The sequence below is a fragment of the Mauremys mutica genome, chromosome 5 (assembly GCF_020497125.1).
Source record: "Mauremys mutica isolate MM-2020 ecotype Southern chromosome 5, ASM2049712v1, whole genome shotgun sequence".
NCBI classification, from domain to species: domain Eukaryota; kingdom Metazoa; phylum Chordata; order Testudines; family Geoemydidae; genus Mauremys; species Mauremys mutica.
This window is the reverse complement of record NC_059076.1, coordinates 39,598,656-39,619,764: the sequence shown is the minus strand read 5'-3', so window position 1 is coordinate 39,619,764 and position 21,109 is coordinate 39,598,656. Positions and strand designations below refer to the sequence as shown.

Below are 21,109 nucleotides of genomic sequence, written 5' to 3'. Positions count from 1 at the left end.
ACTCTTTACTTGCCAAAGTAAACACAAAAGAACTGTTTGTTGCCATGTCTCCTCTGGACAGCAAGATTATCTGAATCTCATCCCCTCTTGACTTTTGTATATCACATTGCTCGGAGGAGTATCAACAGTGATGGAAACAAATTGACATTTTAAAATTTTCTTTGAATTTTTATTTTAAACAATTATACTATATGCTTTTTATTCAGACTGCCACTTGTGCTTTTTCACCATTTAAAAAAAAAACAACTCTGTAGGAGTGTCTACATTACGTTTGCTCATCGCTTTCATGGAGTGAAAGCTGAGGTTTAGAAAAGACAGGAATTAATTGCAAGCACTTTTCCTGAAATAGAAGTATGACAAAAATTTATACTAGGTTGAGAAGGAAAGGAGGGGAGGAAGATCGAAGTATAACCTGGAAGAAAACGGGTTGCTCTGCAGTGCTGTTTTGACTTTTCCGCTCACCTGTCCTAGTTCAGGCATACACTGCATTAAAGGGATTCAACCTTCTATACACCCTCTGTCCTTCACTCTTGAAAGATGTGTTCAACCATAATTCAGATTCTAATTTCATTTCAGAAAATAAGGCTGTTGGTGTGATGAAGTCTGGTCATGTGTTTACAATTGAACCAATGATCTGTGAAGGTAAGCGGCCAGGAGTTCGAAAGGGGGCTAAGTAAATAGAGCGAGAATGTGGGTTTTGTTGGATTTCATTTGTTATGGAACTTCCTCTAAACTAGGAGTGTCAAACATATGGCCCATTGGCCATATCCAGCTCTGAGGGCCCTTTCTTTCATCCTGCAGCTACCTTTGTAATTTACAAAGGGTTCCTACCTGCAGCTGCCTGGCTGTGGCGGTTCTGAGGGGCTGGGAGGGAGCTAGCTTAGAGCTGCTGAGGGAGCCTGTTCTGGACTGGACACAGGACACTACTCCCTTCCCCTCCAATATCCTAGCATTGAAGCTTCGTGCAGCCAGTGGGGATGCCATAACCCCCTACATGCCAGGGTTCTGAAGAGGCACCTTTCCATCCTTGTTCCTCCTCCCCCATTCTCCCCACCAAGCCTTGTTTCTCTACAAAATCCTGCAGGAGCTGGGCTCCTTCTCCCTTTTTTCCGTCCTCGCTCCTTCCCTGGCCCCCGCCGACATTCCTTCATTCTCTGTGTTCTACTGTTGCTGAGTCCTGCAGGAGCAGGTTCTGGGAATTAGGTGCATTTCCATTCCCCCTGTTCCAGGGAACAGGATGGGGGCAGTCCTGGATGGGAGGAGGAGAGATTCCTCATTGGGAGGAAGATTGAGGGAAATGAGAGAATCTCCCAAAGGTAGGGCAGGTGTGTGTGTTTTCACTGGTGAGGAAAAGTGAGGCTGAGTAGGGAGAATTCATAAGAAGGTGGAGGGTGTGACCTGTATTCGGGGGGGGGGGGGGGGAAGCAGAGGTGAATTAATGGGCAGAGGGAAGGAGGTTTCCTAATGCATTTTTTTTAAATACATTTAATTGTCTTTAAATGTGATATTGAACTTGGCTAGCTAGAAAGACACACTGTGATCTGACTTGGACTCCAAAATTTTGCCTCTTGCCAGTCAACTTTATACCCCCAGCTTAGGGACTCTCACTGCCATGGTAAGTCTGCTGCCATCACAGGATGAGGTTGACAACCTTAATAAGCTCTAAAAGAGTGTAATGACTGAAGTGAAGAAAAATGACTTTGAAGACTCATCTGCATTTGTTGTCTTTCATATGTTTTGCTGTGTATTATTAACAGCAGGCATGGTATGGCAGTGATAGAAGCCAACTAGATTATTATGCCCAAAACTGGAAGTTTTAAAAGGCTTCTGACTAATTGATTCAATGTATAATACACATTCATATTTATAACAGTCACCGCATCTATACTATTTAGAAGGGACACATTTTAAGAACTAATGTTGTCCATAATTTGTTTTAATTTTTACATAATTATCTTATTAGGTGGGTGGCAAGACGAAACTTGGCCTGATGGCTGGACTGCAGTGACAAGAGATGGAAAGCGGTCTGCGCAGTTTGAGCACACTCTTCTGATCACAGATACTGGCTGTGAAATCTTAACTCGGCGGTTGGACAGTGTTCGTCCTCACTTCATGTCCCAGTATTAGTTTAGACTGAGCTGATGGATCTGAATGATATCTTTTGTCTCTGTACTATGCATTTTATTAAGAGTACAGAACAGAGGGGGATTTTATCATTTGTTTTGTTCTCATTGACTGTAGATAAGAGAGGAATACAGCATTTGGTATATATCTTGAAGAACCTGACCCAACATCTGAAAAAAGGAGAGAAGTATTTAAAATATTTTCTGCTTCCCTCCTACCCACAACACTTGTACTGTATTTTTTTATTTTTGTTTTTCTTCAGTTGTCCGTTTAGCACCTTTCTTTCAATCAGACCTGCAGTTGTTTCTGTCACATGCATGGTATTAGCTAGAAAGTGCAGGTTACTTTCCCACTGGGAACTTGACGTGTTGGGCATCAAGTCTTTTCTCACTTCTTCAGTGTGCCCGGCTTTTGTCTGTGTATGAATGGCACCTGGGATTTTAAGTGTTTCTCCTTCCAAAGACCTGCTTAGCTACTTCTGCAAACAATGGGCTTTGTTTATAACCAGAGAGGGGGAATAGGTACTTAAAAAGAGGCACATGTTGCCATGATTCATCTACATTCAAATTTAGTTCTGTCCCATCTCTTTGTCAGTTGCCTCTGCTGTAATTGAGACCATAGACATCTTGCTGGAAATTTAGTGCTGATTTCTTGCTGTAAAATTACTAAAGTTGCTTCCTGCAAAGAGCTGCCTTTTATGAAGAGCAGTGGTTGGTAGAGTTCGGTGCTCCAAAAGTTCACTGTGAAACTGCTATTTCATACTTGACAGGGAAAGGAGTGAGCCAACTAACCAAGAAAAAAAAAAAGATTTACAAGCTCCTGTGTGTTTTTACTGAGGGACCTCTCCCCTAGAGGTATTAGGGGATGGGGATTGCAAAGTGAAAGACATGACAGCAAGATGAATTTCAAAACTATTTCAAAAGAATGCTCATGTTTGAGTGAAGAGGAAAAGTTTTAGATACTACTGCTGCTGTATTAGTTGTTTTCTTGAATTTTAAGAAAGTTTTTAAGTGAATTTTGTGCTCTTGAAAGGTGTCAGGCTGACAGGCCTGGAAACTGAAGTGCTTTGCCCTCAGACCAGATACAGCGTGGGCAGCAGTAGTGCAATTTTCCCCATGCTTCTTGACTAGTATGTCACCCTTCTGATCTGAAAGCTACCATCTCCAGGACTATGGGAATTGATTAGCCGCTGCCCCCTACCCTTCTCAATCTGTAGTGTCTCTGCTGAGATTTTTTTCTTTTCTGAATCAGTAATGAAAATTTCACCCACAGTTACAGACCTAATGTCTGTCTTCCTTACAACACTGTAGTGCCAGAAAAACTTAAACCAATGAAGACAAATCAAATCATAAAATCATGGGCATAAAGTGCACATTTTACTAGGTGTCTGACTTCTTGTCACATAGGGAGCCTGGTCTTTGAAGGTACTGAGTGTCCTCACCTCTCCTTGGCTCCAATTAAACTGAAGGGCAGTTAATGCTTCACAAAACTGGACCCATTGTGGTCACAATGAAACACGAAACTTGCCAGAAAATGTCTTCTCTTCCCACAGTGCCTCAAACCTTTATTGCTGTAAGAGTATCATTGTGATAACATTTTCATTACCTTTATTATTTTTAATGATACAGTAAAAAATGACCTGAAATGGTTCCCGTGTGTGTGTGCGTGTAGATTTTAACTAAAGAGACTGCAATACTTGAGTGGAATTACCTGTGTTCAGTGCCATGTATGTAATGTATTAAGGAGATTAAAAGTCGGGATGACTATCATGGAGATTTGCCCACCATGCCAGTCACCTGAGTGGGTACAATTGTCTTTCCTTTTTTGTGTCTGCATGCATGACAGGAAGTCTTGACTTTGGCATATAAATTAGGAGTTGTAGCTTTTTAATGGAACCTGTATTTTCATAATATAAAATGTACATAGCATCTCTGAGGCCATATGCAAATTTGTTTGAACCTGTCCAAATCTCTACCATAGATGCACTTAAACCAGTGTAGATAAATTCCATTAATTTAACGATGTGCTAAACTGCTACAAGCATGGTTTAATACACATCTATGTTAAGTATTTGCACCAGGATAACTAAACAGACCAATGCAACTTTTAAAATAGACAATCCCTGATCTTGTGCATTCTGCAGGTAAGCTACAATTACAACAGCATTTCATACTTATACCTGCCTCTGGAAATTTCCATTACATGCGTCTGATGAAGTGGGCATTCACCCACGAAAGCTTATGCCCCAATACATCTGTTAGTCTTTAAGGTGCCACAGGACTCTGTTGCTTTTTACAGATTCAGACTAACACGGCTACCTCTCTGATACTTAACAGCATTTCAGTTATCTCTGAATTAATGTTTATTATATAATAAGGTCTAAATTTAAATTAACTTTGTTTAAAACAGCCTCCTAGTTTATTTACTAGATAGCAAATCAGTCTGAAGCCCAGATCAGTTTGGTTTTTCTCCCCACTATTCCAGTATTTTTTCCCCGTTTCTAGACGTGTCAAATTGTAGTTCTCTTTACAAATGCATACTATATTTCTTTGTCTTCCAAATTTTGGAAATAGGTTAGATCTTATAAAAGATTTTAGGGAAACTGCTTAAATTTCCGTGTAGCATTTAGCAGTTTTTGCTGACTCTTGTGGATATTTTCCAGGAGACAGATTGTTATAATTAATGCTGAAGAACAATGCACTGTATGAAATCAAACAGACACCAGAATGACTAGAAGGGGAAGTGGGGGAAAGAGAAGCAGGGTGAACTCTCCGTCCCTTAAATGACTGCCATCGAACTGACTTGGCCTACAGGCTTGTATTACTCCTAAATGGAGTTAGATTTGTCCCATAAAGTTCTTAAAATTGGTAAATCTTCCACATGCCACATTTCATGAGTGGAGTTAGTCCCTCATCAGCACTATTATGAGAAAACCTTTTGATGATCTATCCCTTCCTTATCTGTGTAATTCTTCAGCAAATGCTACCTCAAAAAAATTACTCTATTTAATTGAACGGTCAACTGGTCAACATATTAGGTAAGAACTTAACTATATAGCTTTTAGGCCATTTTATTTATTTTGTGGGGGTCGGGCTCCCTATCAGTAATTGTCCAGGTATTACAAAGCTGGCTTTTCACTAATTGAGCCAGATACATATAAGGTACAATTACAGTTAAATCCTTCTATCTCATTTTTCTAACAATGGGGGTGTGTGGTTCTCCTCTGTCACATGTTACTTACTCATACCATTATATTTGCATGGTAGTAAAGGCAGTGCATCCTAGAAGTTATGGATGCTGTGACTTAACAAGGACTGATAGCTGACTGACTGAAGTTGCAGGTTAAGAAACCCTGCTTGGGATGGCCCCAGTGGGCCTCTTCATTTCCCTACTTTAAATTTTTCCTTAGAACTGTATAGACGCAAGACCAGAGAGAGCTTTAAGTCTAACCAAACTACAGCCTAGTTATAAGTGAATCAGGTAGTTCCTTCTAAAACTTTTGTCAGTGTGAAACCATGTTTAAACACTGGACTAAATTGCAGCATATGAATCTATAGCCAGGTGTATGGAATGATAGTGTAGGATTTCCATTTATACTATCTGCTACAAGGCCTCTACCATACTTTATTTACTGCTGATCTGCTGACAGTTGGTTAACTGTAATACTACAGCACAGGAACAGAAGGCATATGCCCAGCACAGTAAACTGGAATTACCCAAATGGGAAATGAAGCAGGAGTGGAACAACGAGAGATTCTTGTGAAGTTACCATGGGATGTTCATGTTACTTAGTCCAGCCCTTAGAGTTGGTCAGATTTACTACAGATTGCCCTACACACTCATACTAGGGCAGCAGTTTATTGGCTAGGAGGGAGAAAGTGAATCCCCAATATCACTTTCTACACAGTGCTCAGTTTTCCTGCAACATTATTGTTGCAAGGAGGGCACTTTCCTCACCTCACTTTCAGTAAGAGCAGACAAATCACAGCCCACACAGCTGGGGCTTTGGGCCTCAGACTAACAACATTGTCACAGAAACCTTTGACTAGTTTTAATGTTTTTTCAAAATAAAGGGTAAGTCTTAAACAAGTTCGTTTTTGAATTATGGCTATTTACAATAGCGGCAACAGGTTGGCTGGATGTTGGGCCTTGATTTAAATCACTCCCTCCCATGCCTCTGGGTTCCACAGCGGTTAAGTCAGGACAGGAGTTTGCTCAGAGGTCTTCTCCTTAGACTGTACTATGAAAGATAGTTTACATGAAGGATAAGGTCAGCTTCAGCCTGTATTGCAGTAGTTGACAGGCAGCCCAATCCTCTGCAGAAACTAAGCTTCCCATGGTAAGAATCTAGTGGTTGTGGTTGAAAAAAACCTAGTTCTGAACTAAATAAAATGGTATAAAATACTCCATCCATGGGGTTCTCTGCAATGTGAGAGCTTAACTACAACATTTAACTTTTACTGCTGATGAGCACTGCAGGAAGATCCCCCATCATGAAGATTAGGAAGCTGTTGCAGATACAGCTGGGTCTCCTCCCCATCCCATTTTGCATGGGAGGGAGTTTCTTTGTACACCTCTGCAACCCGCAGACCGTTAGGTCTTACACGCTCCATCTAATAACTTTTTTAGAAGTAGAGAAAACATTTAATGACTGTAGAGGAATGAAAGTTTCTAGGTGGTGTTTACAAAAAAAAAAAAAACTATCAAGCAGCTTTAAAGATTTAGGCGCTGTCAGAATTCAGGAGTGACTAGTATAGAATAAAACAATTTCATGACCACAACCAGCATTAGTTTCATAACTGGATTTAGTATTTATCATTAGTCTGAGATCAGGTTACCTATGATTTAATAGAGACTGATCCTAAAGCAGATGGTTTTCCCATCACAATTGAATTTTCTCTCCAGCTGATCCTACACCTCTTCAAAAAGCTCCATTAACTAGTAGACACAGCATAGTGCTAAGACTGGTAGGTTCCATCTTCGGGATCCTTAAAATTTCAGGACACTTCGAATGCTTCAAGAAAAAATAAGACAAAATAGGTATCAATAAGACTTTCACCACTGTTTTTGAAATGTTACTTAATCCTACCTCATCTAAGAGCAAGCCTCCCATCCCCTCTCTCAAATTAATATTTCTTTTTTATCTGAGTTATCTGGTAAGTTGAGAAACCAGTCAGTCATGTTGGTTAATGTCTTCAAATTCCCTACATTATACTCTTTAAACGCTCACTTCAAAGATGTAAATATGTTCTTCCACACTAAATTTAGTTTGAGAATATTTATAAACAAACCTATGAAAAAGTTCTGAAGTCAATTTTCAGTATTTGTGACCGTTTGTCAACTGAGTCAAATGGATGGCTTTAAATGCATTTTCTTCTTCCTCAGCCTGAATTTAAAACAGCTTTCTCTATTTAAATTTCAGAGGGTGCTCACATGGGAGCACAGAAGTGCACTAAATAGTTACAAATTGGATACCTTTTAACTCTAATTTCCTACAAGTTAATTGGGTATGTGTGGGCAATGCAGTGTCTGCAGCTGTCAGTGTTTAGAAAATATACAATTTAATTACTAGAAAAAACACACATGTTTTTGTCTGATTCCTATCATGTCCACCAATTGATTTTCCCTTCTCCATTTATCCATGCTCTTAATAGGTAGGTGACCTAGACCATTTATTAATCCTGCTTCTATTTCTAGGGGGGAAGATTGTTTAGAAACTCAATTAGGAGTTGGATTTAAAGCTCTCACTATCCTGATGAATTCCCAGTAGTCTGGCCTTTGACGTCTAGGCATGGAACTCATCAGCTTGGAGAACAAAACTTAATGCTATTTCTAAGACAAACTGGATGTTGCCTTTTCCTTTGAGTTAAACCATCTTAGGCTCTAAGTCACAGCTGTGGATTCTGCTGTTGTGTCTATGGACAGGCTCTGTTCTCCTTCACGTACAAAGAGAAATGTTATATAAAATCCATGAGTGGATCCAGCCTTTGGTTTACAGGGAGAGAGCCAGACCATCCCTTTCACAAAGGTTGCCAGGGATATACTATGACTGGAACAGATCCTGGACTGTGTATTATGCTTTTGTGATATGTTTTGTATTCACCAGGTGGCAGAATTGCTCCTGCGCTGATTCACAATCTATAAATAAAAATGTTTTTTCCTTCAGGCCTGCACCAAGCTCAATGAGAGCCTCAGTTAGCCTTTCCTGAGGAAAAGTGTTTTGAATTTACTTATTGCTATAGCTGAGGCTTGCTTTGCAAACAACAGCACAATCTTGCCATTTACCTGAGCTGAGAAGAAACTTGAGGCAAGATAACATGGGCAGAGTTAAGTTACATAGTCAGTGACTGAAGGTTCTTTAGTTCTGCCTCCAGTCACATTAGGGGAAAAAATCCATTGGTGAACAAGATAAGGACAGAACAACTCCAGCATGTTGTTAAATGTAAACTGGACATTAACAGCTCACTACCAGATAATATTGAATCTAACCTTGCTATCAGCCAATTTTTAAGATACTTTGAGGAACATGAAATTCAAATCTATTTAATCAAGTATATTAGACTCTCAGAGTTATGAACATAGGCATGGAGGTTGTTCGTAACTGAACAAAATTTGGCTTTTTCAGAAGTTTACAACTGAACATTGACTTAATACAGCTTTGAAATTTTATTATGCAGAAGAAAAATGCTGCTTTCCCTTTATTTCTGAAGTAGTTTAACAGTGCTGTATTGTATTTGCGATTTTTGTCTTATTTTTTTTGGGGGGGTCAGCTGCTGTCATAGAATCATAGAACTTAAGATCAGAAGGGACCATTATGATCATCTAGTCTGACCTCCCGCAAAATGCAGGCCACAAAAGCTGACCCACCCACTCCTGGAATAATTCTCTCCCTTGACTCAGCTGTTGCAGTCCCCAAATCCTGGTTTAAAGACTTCAAGTAGCAGGTAATCCTCCAGCAAGCGACCCCTGCCCCATGCTGCGGAGGAAGGCGAAAAACCTCCAGGGCCACTGCCAATCTACCCTCGAGGAAAATTCCTTCCCGACCCCAAATATGGCGATCAGCTGAACCCCGAGCATGCGGGCAAGACTCTCCAGCCAGACACTCAGGAAAAAGACTTTCAATATCCCAACATTGACCCTCGGTACTAATTACCAGTGGCAGCACGTTATTGGCCTATTGACTAAATAGTGTTATCGTATCAAACCATTCCCTCCATAAACTTATCAAGCTTAAACTTAAAGCCAGAGAGGTCCTTTGCCCCCACTGTTTCCCTCGGTAGGCTGTTCCAGAATTTCACTCCCCTGATGGTTAGAAACCTTCGTCTAATTTCAAGCCTAAACTTCCCGACTGCCAATTTATATCCATTTGTTCTCGTGTCCACATTAGTACTGAGCTGAAATAATTCCTCTCCCTCCCTGGTATTTATCCCTCTGATATATTTAAAGAGAGCAATCTCATCTCCTCTCAACCTTCTTTTGGTTAATGAAAACAAACCGAGCTCCTCAAGTCTCTTTTCATACGACAGGCTTTCCATTCCTCGGATCATTCTAGTGGCCCTTCTTTGTACCTGTTCCAGTTTGAATTCATCCTTCTTAAACATGGGAGACCAAAACTGCACCCAGTACTCCAAATGAGGTCTCACCAACGCCTTGTATAACGGGACTAGCACCTCCTTATCTCTACTAGAAATACCTCGCCTAATGCATCCCAAGACCACATTAGCTTTTTTAACGGCCACATCACATTGCCGACTCAGTCATCCTGTCTGATTGTGTACTTCTGGTTCCAAATGAGGAATGTGGTTGATTGGTCAGTTTGTAACTCTGAGGTTCTAGTGTAATCTAAAATAATGCTAATTGTTCTGAATTAAGTTTAATTGAGATTTTAATAGCCAAGTACTTTCTTTTGTTATTTCTTTCTCGGTCTCTACTTTTATTCTGGTGCTTGAAGTTAGCTTTTTTTATTTGTGTCCTTATTGGCTTTAGTTCTTTCTTTTTTCTACTTTGTTTGTTTGTTTCCCCCTCTGCTCAGACACCACCCATTGTAATTTTCCTTGCCTTTCACCTGTCCCCACCCAAAATAGAGGTTGATGTTGCAGCACTAACTTAGGAACAGAGAGTGAGCAATTAGTTGCTCTAGCTGTGCATGAACACACTTGGTGCATAGCACTTCACACAGCATATCTGAAACATGAAGGGGATGCATGAGTTGGGGGGAGGAGGGTCAGAACAACAGGTAGCTAGAGAAGAGAAACATAGCAGTGCCCTACCAACTCTTATTGAGCTATTCAATGTTACGGACATAAGACATTTAAACCTACCTCTTCCCTGCATGCATCAGTTCAAAAGCCTCATTAATTTTGTCAAAAGGCAGAGTGTGAGTCACAAATTCATCAACTTTGATCTTTTTTGACATATATTCAGCCACCAGCTTTGGTACACTCTCTACACTCTTCCAACCTGGAAAAAAAAAAAAAAAACTTTACCTAGTAAATTCAAAACCATACTAGGGTAGAGGTAGGAAATAAAATGCATCAACCCTGCCTACAATAGTATTAGTGATTAAAGCTCAGTTTTCTTGGTATGAGAGAGATCCTGGGATTATGTCATAATATCCATACCCATCAGGCTCTAGAATAACACTGGAGTAAAGAATGGAAGAGTACAGCTAAAATTACCAGTCAAAATGGAGGGCCTCATTTGCGAAGTGCATTACCTTTCACTGCAGGGATCTGTGTTCAATGTCTAGCTGAGATCACCTCAGAAAACTGGCTCTGAGCCCTCATCCTATTTTACATTTGTGTATTTTATAACTAGACCACAGCACAGCTTTGTATTGCGTGGAAGAGAGTTGCATAAAAGTGGCACTTTGCGAAGACTCCAGCAGCTTGTCATTCCCGAATGTCTAAACAGTTTCTTCTTAAAAGGATCCTGTTTTACTGTCTAAAACCACTCCCCACAAGCTATGCATCCTCACAACAGAGCTCAATGATTCCATTTGCTCAGTGATTAAACAGTGCAGTTACTTACACAAACATGTTTACATTATTTCCCATTTCCCAGGTTAGCAGTTCTTTGTTATTGCTCAAGTCTTCAAGTGATTATTTGCACCTCAGCCATGATACAGCCATGGAATTGCACAAGAGAAATTCTCCCATTATGGCTGCTACTTGCATTTTAAATTCATAATGTGCAACAGAAGGCTGATCATTTACAGCTTGTCTGTGGGGGGACAGTTATTTATAAAAGGTTATATTTGAAAAGCCAGTATCGCATTGACTAAGAATGACCTGATAGGAACCAGTTTCTCACACAAAATACAGAGGAAGACAGTACTTTTCCCCTCTTTTAGTAGATAAGAGATCATGAGTGTGCCAGAAAGTTACCTCCAAAGGCAGTCCCTTTCCACGTGCGACCTGTTACTAGTTGGAAAGGACGGGTAGAGATCTCCTGACCAGCAGCAGCTACTCCAACTATAACGCTGACTCCCCAGCCTTTGTGACAGGATTCCAAGGCAGCCCTCTTTAGACAAAGAAATAAAGCTAATCACTGGTAAGAAGCATCTATTATATATTGATGCTATGTAGCCTGACAAAGAGGTCACCATTTTTTTTTAAACATTGAGAGTAAGTGTCAGTGATGCTGTACCTAGTTAAAGTGACAAGTATATATAATGTGTTTCTTAACTGGTAAAATAGCCAATATTCCCACACCTTGCCCCACACTTTTGTTTTTAAAACACTGTGCACTCCCATCTCCCACCTGGAGTCAAATGGAGTCTTTCTATTGCAATGGATGCTGGATTGTACTTCGAAAGAACAACCTGGTCTACGCTGTTACTGAAAGAATTATTTTCCACCTAGTGTTACTTTCTAGCAACATTGTAATTAAGGTATTAAGTTTGTCATGTGGGATGAAAGGTGAAAATGTGAAGTCACAGGGAGCGTACTGTATTTGCTGATATTTTGTTTTTCAGCACTGCCAGGATTTGCATGCCTAATTTTCTTCCAATAATTATATTTTAGAATATAAAGGAGCTGTTTTCCACCTAAGCAGTAGACTTGTCTTTCATTTTATAATTAGGATTGGTTGAAATAGACCCTTTTAGTCTACTGTATAAGTAGTACCAGGCTACTCTCAATAGAAAAGAAAGATGATAGAATGCTCCCTTGTAAACAGAAAGGGGCTTGTCTTTCTTTTAAGATAATTAACTAGCCCAAGTCATAGTTAAACTTCCTTTTCAGTACTGCCATGTGCACACTTACCATGACACCAACATTCCCAATGCACTCAAAGGAGTAGTCCACTCCACCATCAGTAAGCTCAACCAGCACCTCCTGTATGGGCTTCTTAAAGTCCTGAGGGTTGATGCACTCAGTGGCTCCAAACTCTTTAGCTTTGGCAAATTTATCTTTGTTGAGATCAACACCGATGATCCGGGAAGCTCCAGCCACTTTACAGCCCATAATAACTGCCAGCCCAACTCCTCCCAATCCAAAGACTGCACAGGTAGAACCAGGTTCCACCTAACAAAGCAAGAGAAATCTGTCAAGGAGGGAGGAAAGAAAAAAAACATCCTTCCACATGTATGAAAAATACAGATTTAAATATTAAGGAAAATAGATAATAGAAATCCAGAGTTAGAGCAGCAAAGAATCCTGTGGCACCTTATAGACTAACAGACGTTTTGCAGCATGAGCTTTCGTGGGTGAATACGAAGAAGTGGGTATTCACCCACGAAAGCTCATGCTGCAAAACGTCTGTTAGTCTATAAGGTGCCACAGGATTCTTTGCTGCTTTTACAGAACCAGACTAACACGGCTACCCCTCTGATACTTGAAATCCAGAGTTGCGAGTCATTATTGCTCAGATGTAGGGAAGTAAGCCAGAGATTTTTCTTGTCTATGAATTGTTTTTGAAGGGCTATAAGGGGCTAACTTTACTCCTTGCCCAAAATGTGGGCAATGGCTCTGTCTCCACTAGAAAAGTGGGAAGTCCCCCCCCAAACAAAGAGGGAGAACTTGACACTTAATGGGATGGTGGCATGAAAACAGGTGGAAGCAGCGATCACTGCGACATTGTCAATATGTACAAGTCTCCTTACTATAAGGTAACCCCAACTGACCCATCATATCCATCCACAAACAAATCCCTGAACAGTGCAAGGTGGCTCCTCTCCACATCCACTTGCCTCCATCAAGACATGCGTCCTCTACCCCACTCTGCACAAAGAGAGCTGGGAGAAGGAGCAACAGGGTTTTTGATCTGACTTCATCTGCTGAGGCTAAACAGGTGGGAAGCCCAGGTTTCCTACTAGGTCCGGCTCCCTGTCAAATTTGGCAGTGGAAGAGGAAGGAAGGAAGTGGTGAGCACATGTCCTTTCTCCCTCTGCCCACTCAGTGGCCGTTCCTCTGGTCTTACTTTCTCCAAGCCCAGCCTTAACAGATTTTCATTGCAGTACTTTATCGCCAGTTTAATGTCATTAGTCACAGTTGTGGGGAAGAGAGAGTGATCAGCTAGACCCCATACCTTGGCAGTGTTGATGACAGCTCCATAGCCTGTTGAAATTCCACAGCCCAATAGGCAAACTTTATCCAGAGGAGCTGCAGCATCAATTTTAGCCACAGAGATATCAGCCACAATGGTGTATTCAGAGAAGGTGCTAGTCCCCATGAAGTGATAAATCTGCTTCCCTTTGCAGGTGAACCTGCTGGTACCATCAGGCATCAGTCCTTTTCCTTGGGTAACTCTGAAAAAACACAATACGACAACAGATATTTAATACAGTGTCACAGAAAGTGATGGGGAGAGTCTAGGAAGTGACTTAATTTCCATCAAGTGGTACAGTTTCTGAACAGTGCATGGAGATTTAGCTACATGATTACTCAGAGTCAAAATTTTGAAGACATTTAAGTAAAGCTTGAGTTCATGAAAGTTAGAGACTACAGGCCTGTTGCAATCTTTCTACTGACTTTAACAGGCTTTGGATCACACTCCAAAGCCTCAATTCATCAAAGTTCTTAAGAATGCCTTTAAGTCCCACTGACTTCAGCGGGATGTAAGCACTTTAGGTCCTGCTTCATCAAAGCACTTAATAGCACTCTGACACAGACATTCAGTAAACCACACAATGCCTATAAACCATAACTGCTCTTTCCAACACACCCCACTCCTGCCCCACTGTATGCTCTGTTCTTTTAGTCCCAGGGTATGCCTATGCTGCAATGGTGGGGTATGATTTGCAATTTGTGCAGTCATACCTGAACTAGCTTTACTCTAGCTACTTTGGGTATCCGAGCAGTGAAGCTGAGGCAGCACAGGCTTCAGCATGGGGTAGCCACCCAAGTAACTACACTGGTTCCCTAGCTAATCTTAATCAAGATAGCTTGGGTACGTTTACATGAACTAAAAAAAAAAAAAAATCACAACTGTGAGGTCATGCTAGTGTTTACATGCGATTTAATTGGGTCTGCTAAAATGGTAGCCACCATAACTGCTGGAGTTCTGCTGCTGGCTGAGTCGTTTATATCTGCAGTTCTCAACCAGGGGTACATGTGGCCCTGGGGGTATGCAGGTCTTCCAGGGGGTACATCAACTCATCTAGATATTTACCTAGTTTTACAACAGGCTACATAAAAAGCACTACCGAAGTCTGTACAAACTAAAATTTCATACAATGACTTATTTATACTGCTCTATAGATGATATACTGAAATGTAAGTACAATATTTATATTCCAATTTATTTATTTTATAATTATATGGTAAAAATGATAAAGTGAGCAATTTTTCAGTAATAGGGTTGTGCTGTGACACTTGTATTTTTATGTCTGATTTTGTAAGCAAGTAGCTTTTAAGTGAGGTGAAACTTGGCAAGTAGCTTTTAAGTGAGGTGACAAGATAAATTCAGCTCCTGAAAAGGGTACAGTGGTCTGGGGAGATTGAGAGCCACTGGTTTACATGACTGAGATCTAAACATGCAACAACATAGCAAAGGCTAATTGAAGTGCATCACATATTAGGACAAAGACATTTTAAAGGGCAGAAAACAGACTGTGATTCTTTTTTATAAAGGGAGAACTTCTGTTCCTTGGGTTAAAAATATTGACCACAGCAAGACATTTTTTTCCCATTCAAAGGGCAATAATTTTCTGCAATAAGCTACCACTTGAATCAAACAGAATTTTTAATACATCCTCGCTTACTAGATACCTTGACAAATGATATTATTCGTGGCACAGTATCACAGCCACACACAAAGAAGTGAATTTAAGTACGATCAGAAAAGGAGACCAAAAAAAACAACTACTAAGCTTTGAAAGGAGGGAGAAAAAAAATGGGTATTGCATAACAAACCTAAAACATACATCTTTCCAACTAAGTGACCTTGCTCTGCATTTAATCAGATAGTACATGAAGTCAAAACAATTTGATACAAATTCAGTTAACTTTGTTACATAAGTGAGCTACACTGAACAATTATTGTTCTGTGTGTATCAAGAAAAAAGTGCACCAACCTTATCTTTTGGCAGAGATTGGTTTTAGGGTTCAAACAGAACTTGCATTCTCCGCATTGTGGGACGTACAGTGGGATGACTGTGTCACCTAGAGAACATAATGAGAGAAACATTTCACATGACTAACTGTTTAAAGGCTGAAAGGATAATATGAAAGAAACATAACATACATTTGGTATGTGGTCAAATGTAACATGGTCAATACCAGGACATTTTAATGGGGGCAATCATTCATGCAGTCTTATTTGTGCATTTGAAGTCTCCAATACACTTACAAATATAGAATGACAAAGTTCAGGTTTGTCAAGTGCCGTGTATAAAAAACCCTGATTCATCTCATGTCTGAGTAAATAATCAATTTCCATCTAAAGTTAAACAAGAACAAATAGGAACAAAGATGTAAAACCTATATGGAAAAACCAGAATATTTAGACAGCTGTTATCTCTAATTGTTCAATTGGTTAAAAACAACGGACACTTTTAGAACACAAATAATTTCTCCATACAGTATTACACTTATGAGGAGAGGCTGAGGGAACTGGGATTATTTAGTCTGCAGAAGAGAAGAATATGGGGGGATTTGATAGCAGCCTTCAACTACCTGAAAGGGGGGTTCCAAAGAGGATGGATCTAGACTGTTCTCAGTGGTAGCAGATGACAGAACAAGGAGTAATGGTCTCAAGTTGCAGTGGGGGAAGTTTAGGTTGGATATTAGGAAAACTTTTTCACTAGGAGGGTGGTGAAGCACTGGAATGGGTTACCTAGGAAGGTGGTGGAATCTTCTTAGAGGTTTTTAAGATCAGGCTTGACAAAGCCCTGGCTGGGATGATTTAGTTGGGGATTGGTCCTGCTTTGAGCAGGGGGTTGGACTAGATGACCTCCGGAGGTCCCTTCCAACCCTGATATTCTATGATAATCCTGTAAACGACTCTCTTCTGAATAGTAAACCAAAAGCACATTAGTTAGGCTAGTATTGGATCACCCACATGAAGGAAAATTTTAGGCAGGTAGAGCCCAACAAAAACATCACGGCAGCTCGCTAATTCTGCTTTTCAATGGACAAGTCAGAGCAATTTATTCTCATGAAGCAAGATTTCCAAAGAAATTAGAAAAAGCAGTTGTGAAGAGCCAAATGTTTTCCTACCTGGTTTTAATTTAGTTACTCCTTCCCCAACACTCTCCACAATTCCTGCTCCTTCGTGACCCAAGATCACTGGGAAACACCCCTCAGGATCAGCACCACTCAGCGTATAGGCATCTGTGTGACAGACAGCAGTGCCAACAACCTAAAGGAACATTATAATAATTTGAAATATTCTGGAGGTAATGAAGGAGAATCTAAAGAGAGAACTGGTATTGAACTATTTCTTCTGGTCAGTAATCCAAGACTAGTGCTAGGATGAATTCACTGATTCTGAAGACTTTTGTAGTAGTTTAACCAAAGTGTTTTTAGCTCCGGCAACTCTCAAGATATATTGGACCTGAAAAAATAATCACATTGCTTTGATCTCTGCTTGTTTCTCATCCTTTCAGTTCTGACGTGAAATTGGCAGCTGCTGGCTCAAGATCTGCTAAAGCCAGTGCTCTATGCCATTTGAAAACAACCTGGGACTCCAGATTTCAAATGGGATCAATCTCCAACAGTGAAAAGAAATCACCCCGTAGAGAGGGTCCATATAACATTATAAGCACCACATAAATCCAGTGTAAGTTCTTAATAGAAGTGTTAAGCAGCACACAGGACCTCATGTGGACTCTTTGCACTGAGGCACATTGCCGCCTATATATTAGTTTGGGAGATACTGCCTAGTCAAAGTCTTGTTAGAATCAGAAGTGAATATCAGGAGCATGCAAGATGCTAATCAGAGTGATGAGTTTAAGGTCTGATAAATTATGACCTGAAATGGCTAGCACTGAATGTCTCATACAGTTTGAAAAATTAAAATAAATAAATGAATGAGGTCAGGTTTCCATTGGGATAAAGCAAGTTTCTCGCTCAGATAGGTTAAAATTGTCACTGATCCCTCAGAATAGCAGGAATTTTTAGGCTTCGTCCCAAGACCAAAATAAATGTTAGGCCTCAGACCAGCAGCCATTTCATTTTATGCCATCCCAAAAACGAGACACCGTCATTTTCTTTAGAGTCTTACCTAGGTTTCAAACAAACAGAAAACACAAACACTATAAATTCAACATTTTTTCCTACAAGGGCAAACAAATTATTCAGCTTTATTATTTGGTCTCCCAGAGTACAAAGTGTAAAGCAGGCAATAAACATTTGCTTAAGTTACCTTAATACGGACTTCATGTGCTTTTGGTGGTGCAACCTCTACCTCTTCTATAGAGAGTGGTTTACCTGCCTCCCAGGCAACGGCGGCCTTGCATTTAATAACCTAAATGAGAAAGAGGAGCAGAGTTATTGCACTGTTCATTTATAATATTACTTGTGCACTGGAGGGAAAAACAAAACAAAAGAAAGGCTACTAATTTTTGGAAATAATCCCAGATATGAAGTTATAGGTCAGATCCTACCCTCAACTCCCAATGACTTTAGAACAAAGGGACAGTTGCCCTACATTTGCTTTCAGGATCTTAAACAAGAACCACCAAGATCTGGACTTAAAGTGTTATTTTAGTACTTTGAAGACAATATGTTGTGCTAAGAGGCGGGGGAAGAGAAGAGTCATATGAAAAATGTTAGATAATGCTAGTGACATTTTAAAATAAACAATCAGCATTTATGTGAAGCACATGGTGTTTTTCTGTAGCTAGTGCCAGCAGTACAAGTAATCAAGATTACAAAACTTGGAAAATGTAGTTTAGCCATTTGTCTCACATAAGAGTTTGGATCAACACAGAGGTCAATCTGTTGCCCCACACCCAGCCCGCTCCCATTGTGGCTTTCTGCAGCAGACTGTATGTGGCCAGCACAGAGAACTTTTATGCGATGCATAGGGGATGCACAGATACTTACTTCTATGTGACCACTCTGCCAGCAGAACTGCCCACAACCAAGGCTCCGTGTAGGCTTCAGCATCATGGATGAATTTCACCCTAAGACTACACTGCATTTATTTATCTAGGAAAGCTCACTTTTTCTATTAAGTAGGGTAGAAACATTTTAAAGATAAACAGAACTCAGATGCTTGAAAAAGCAACCTTTTTTGGAATCAATGGCTCCATTTCTGCCTCCATGGATGCACTTCCAGCTGAGGAAGTCAGCAGGAGTTACATCCATGCAACCAAGAGCAGAATTGGGTCCTGTGAGAATGAGGATCTGGACTGCTCTTAGATTTCCCTTTTTAAAAATCTGATGAGCTTCAGTTCCATTGTCTGAGGAGCTATGGAAAAATCTTATGCTGGTAGTACATCTGTTAACCTAAATTATTCTCCTTTTTAACCACACAAGGCAGCATCTTCTTCAGTGAAATGCTACATGCAATAGCTTGCCACAGAACACAGAGGCCTATTCTAATGAACTCTGAAGCTGAATTTAAGGCTTTGTCTGCACTGGGAAATTGACTGGCATAGCTATAACTATTGCTTTGTGAGCAGAGTAATTATTCCAAAATTGAGTGCCAACATGGGGGAGCTATTCCAAAATAGTTACCTTATACTGGAATAGCCATAACAATCAATTTCCCCCAAGCACAAAAGGCCTTTGTTACTTCTTTCCCAGCCCTTTCCACAAACTTAAGGCTAGTTTATTCTGCATTATTGTCTGTATGCATATAATAAATGTGATATATTAACTTTGGGAAAGCAGCTGCATAGAAACCAACAAGTTACACTGCTTTGCACTTGGGGAACTGTGACTAAACTCCTGAAAGTTTGCCAGGAAATCTAGTCAATTTCTATGGATCAAAGTACAAGAGGAATTGTCAACCAGTAAATAACTTGGGAGTTTTCAATTAAGCCTTTTTCCACAATATGAAAACTGATTTACTCTTAAATGCTCACATTTAATTTGAATGAATGTTTTCAAAATGTGAATGAGTATGGGTTATTTAAATAAAGAGAAGGCTTAAAAAAAAGTTATAGAATAGACATAGACCTCCCAAGTAGGCTGTGAACATTCAATGAACAAACATTACACCTCTTAAATTTACAATAAAAAGGTAGAAGTTCATAGTTTTCCCTGCATAAATACTTCTAAAAATAAAAATGATCTTATAGCTGTAGAACAGCAGTTCTCAAACTGTGGGTCAGGACCCCAAAGTGGGTCACGATCCCGTTTTAATGGGGTCACCAGGGCTGGCTTAAACTTGCTGAGGCCTGCGGTCGAAGCTCAAACCCCCACACCTGGGGCCGAAGCCCTTGGGCTTCAGCTTTGGCACCCTCACCTGGGGAGCAGGGTTTGTGCAGGCTCAGGCTTCAGTCCCCTTTCCTGGGGTCCTGTAGTAACTTTTGTTGCCAGAAGGGGGTCTCAGTGCAATGACATTTGAGAACCCCTGAGGGATAGATTGATATACCAATCTTTTTCACAGCAACCACAAAGGGGCAAACAGGCAGATGATAGTAACAAGTTTCCCAACTAATTATATACCCAGCCTTCCAGATTGACGTATAAATATGTGCTCCTTTGAGGCAAACACATTTATAATGATCATAGTTCTTCTTAGGAGTCAAAAATGCATGGATATTTCTCCCTGATCTTATCTGTGAAAGGCTACTTGTCATCTTAGGCCTGCACTCCTGCAAACACATACATGAAAAACGTTATGCATGTGTGCAATTCTACTGAACTCACTGGGACTCCAGATCATAAACTCTTTGGGATGGGACAGGACCATGGCTTTGTATACAGCACTTAGCACCCGTGCTCCCAACTGGGGTGCTTGAGCGCTACCACAACAGAAGCGATAGATGATAAATTCCATGCTGTACTCTCAACGATGCTGTGTGCTTGCACCGCGAAGCTTGAGAAAAAGCAACAATACAATTTAACCTCATGCGATGGATTCTATGTATGAACATCCTCGATGTCCAGCTTCCCGTACTGTGATTTAAGGAAAACACCTACTTGCTCCAAAACCCCCGGCCAACTCCAGCGTGAGAAGCCCCCCGGGCCTTGCAAACCCCAGCTCCGGCAGGTGGCCTGCTGGGAGTGCGGATCAGCAGAGCATGCAGCGCAGCTAGCGAGCTAGGACACGGCCCCCCTGCACGGCAGCCGCCCGGCAGCCCCCTTCCCCGCCCGCTCGAGCCCCGCTCCGGCCGGCGCTGGCCGAGGCGCGGCCGCGGGAAGCGCTCGCGTTCCTCCCCGCCCGGGGAACGTTCCACGCCCCTTACCCCGCTCGCCATGGTCCTCCCGCGCAGCCGGTCCTCCCCCGCAGCCGGGCCAAGCGCGCTCCGCAAAGGGGCCGCCCGAGCCGGGGCATGCGCGCTCGCTGCCGCTGGAGCCGCCTCTTAGGGCCGGGCGACAGGCTGCCACTTCCCCTTAGGGCGAGGAGCGAAGCGTCGCTCCGCCGG

General features: G+C 41.1%; 2 protein-coding genes across 2 annotated transcripts in view; one reads left to right on the top strand and one right to left on the bottom strand.

Moving 5' to 3' along the window:
- Positions 1-3,919, top strand: part of METAP1 (methionyl aminopeptidase 1) — a 39,374-nt gene extending 35,455 nt beyond the window's left edge. The window contains exons 10-11 of the mRNA XM_045020027.1: positions 577-642; positions 1,964-3,919. Coding sequence (XP_044875962.1) covers positions 577-642; positions 1,964-2,127 — 230 coding nt within the window. The 3' untranslated portion in view covers positions 2,128-3,919. The remainder of the gene's footprint in view (positions 1-576; positions 643-1,963) is intronic.
- Positions 3,920-6,911: 2,992 nt separating this feature from the next.
- Positions 6,912-21,109, bottom strand: LOC123372059 (alcohol dehydrogenase class-3). Its single transcript, XM_045020028.1, has 9 exons — positions 20,930-21,109; positions 17,932-18,033; positions 16,785-16,926; positions 15,641-15,728; positions 13,654-13,873; positions 12,390-12,650; positions 11,511-11,646; positions 10,446-10,584; positions 6,912-7,138 (listed from the first exon to the last, which is right to left on the bottom strand). The coding sequence occupies exons 1-9, from the start codon at positions 20,939-20,941 to the stop codon at positions 7,114-7,116; spliced, it is 1,125 nt and encodes a 374-aa protein (XP_044875963.1). The 5' UTR covers positions 20,942-21,109; the 3' UTR covers positions 6,912-7,113.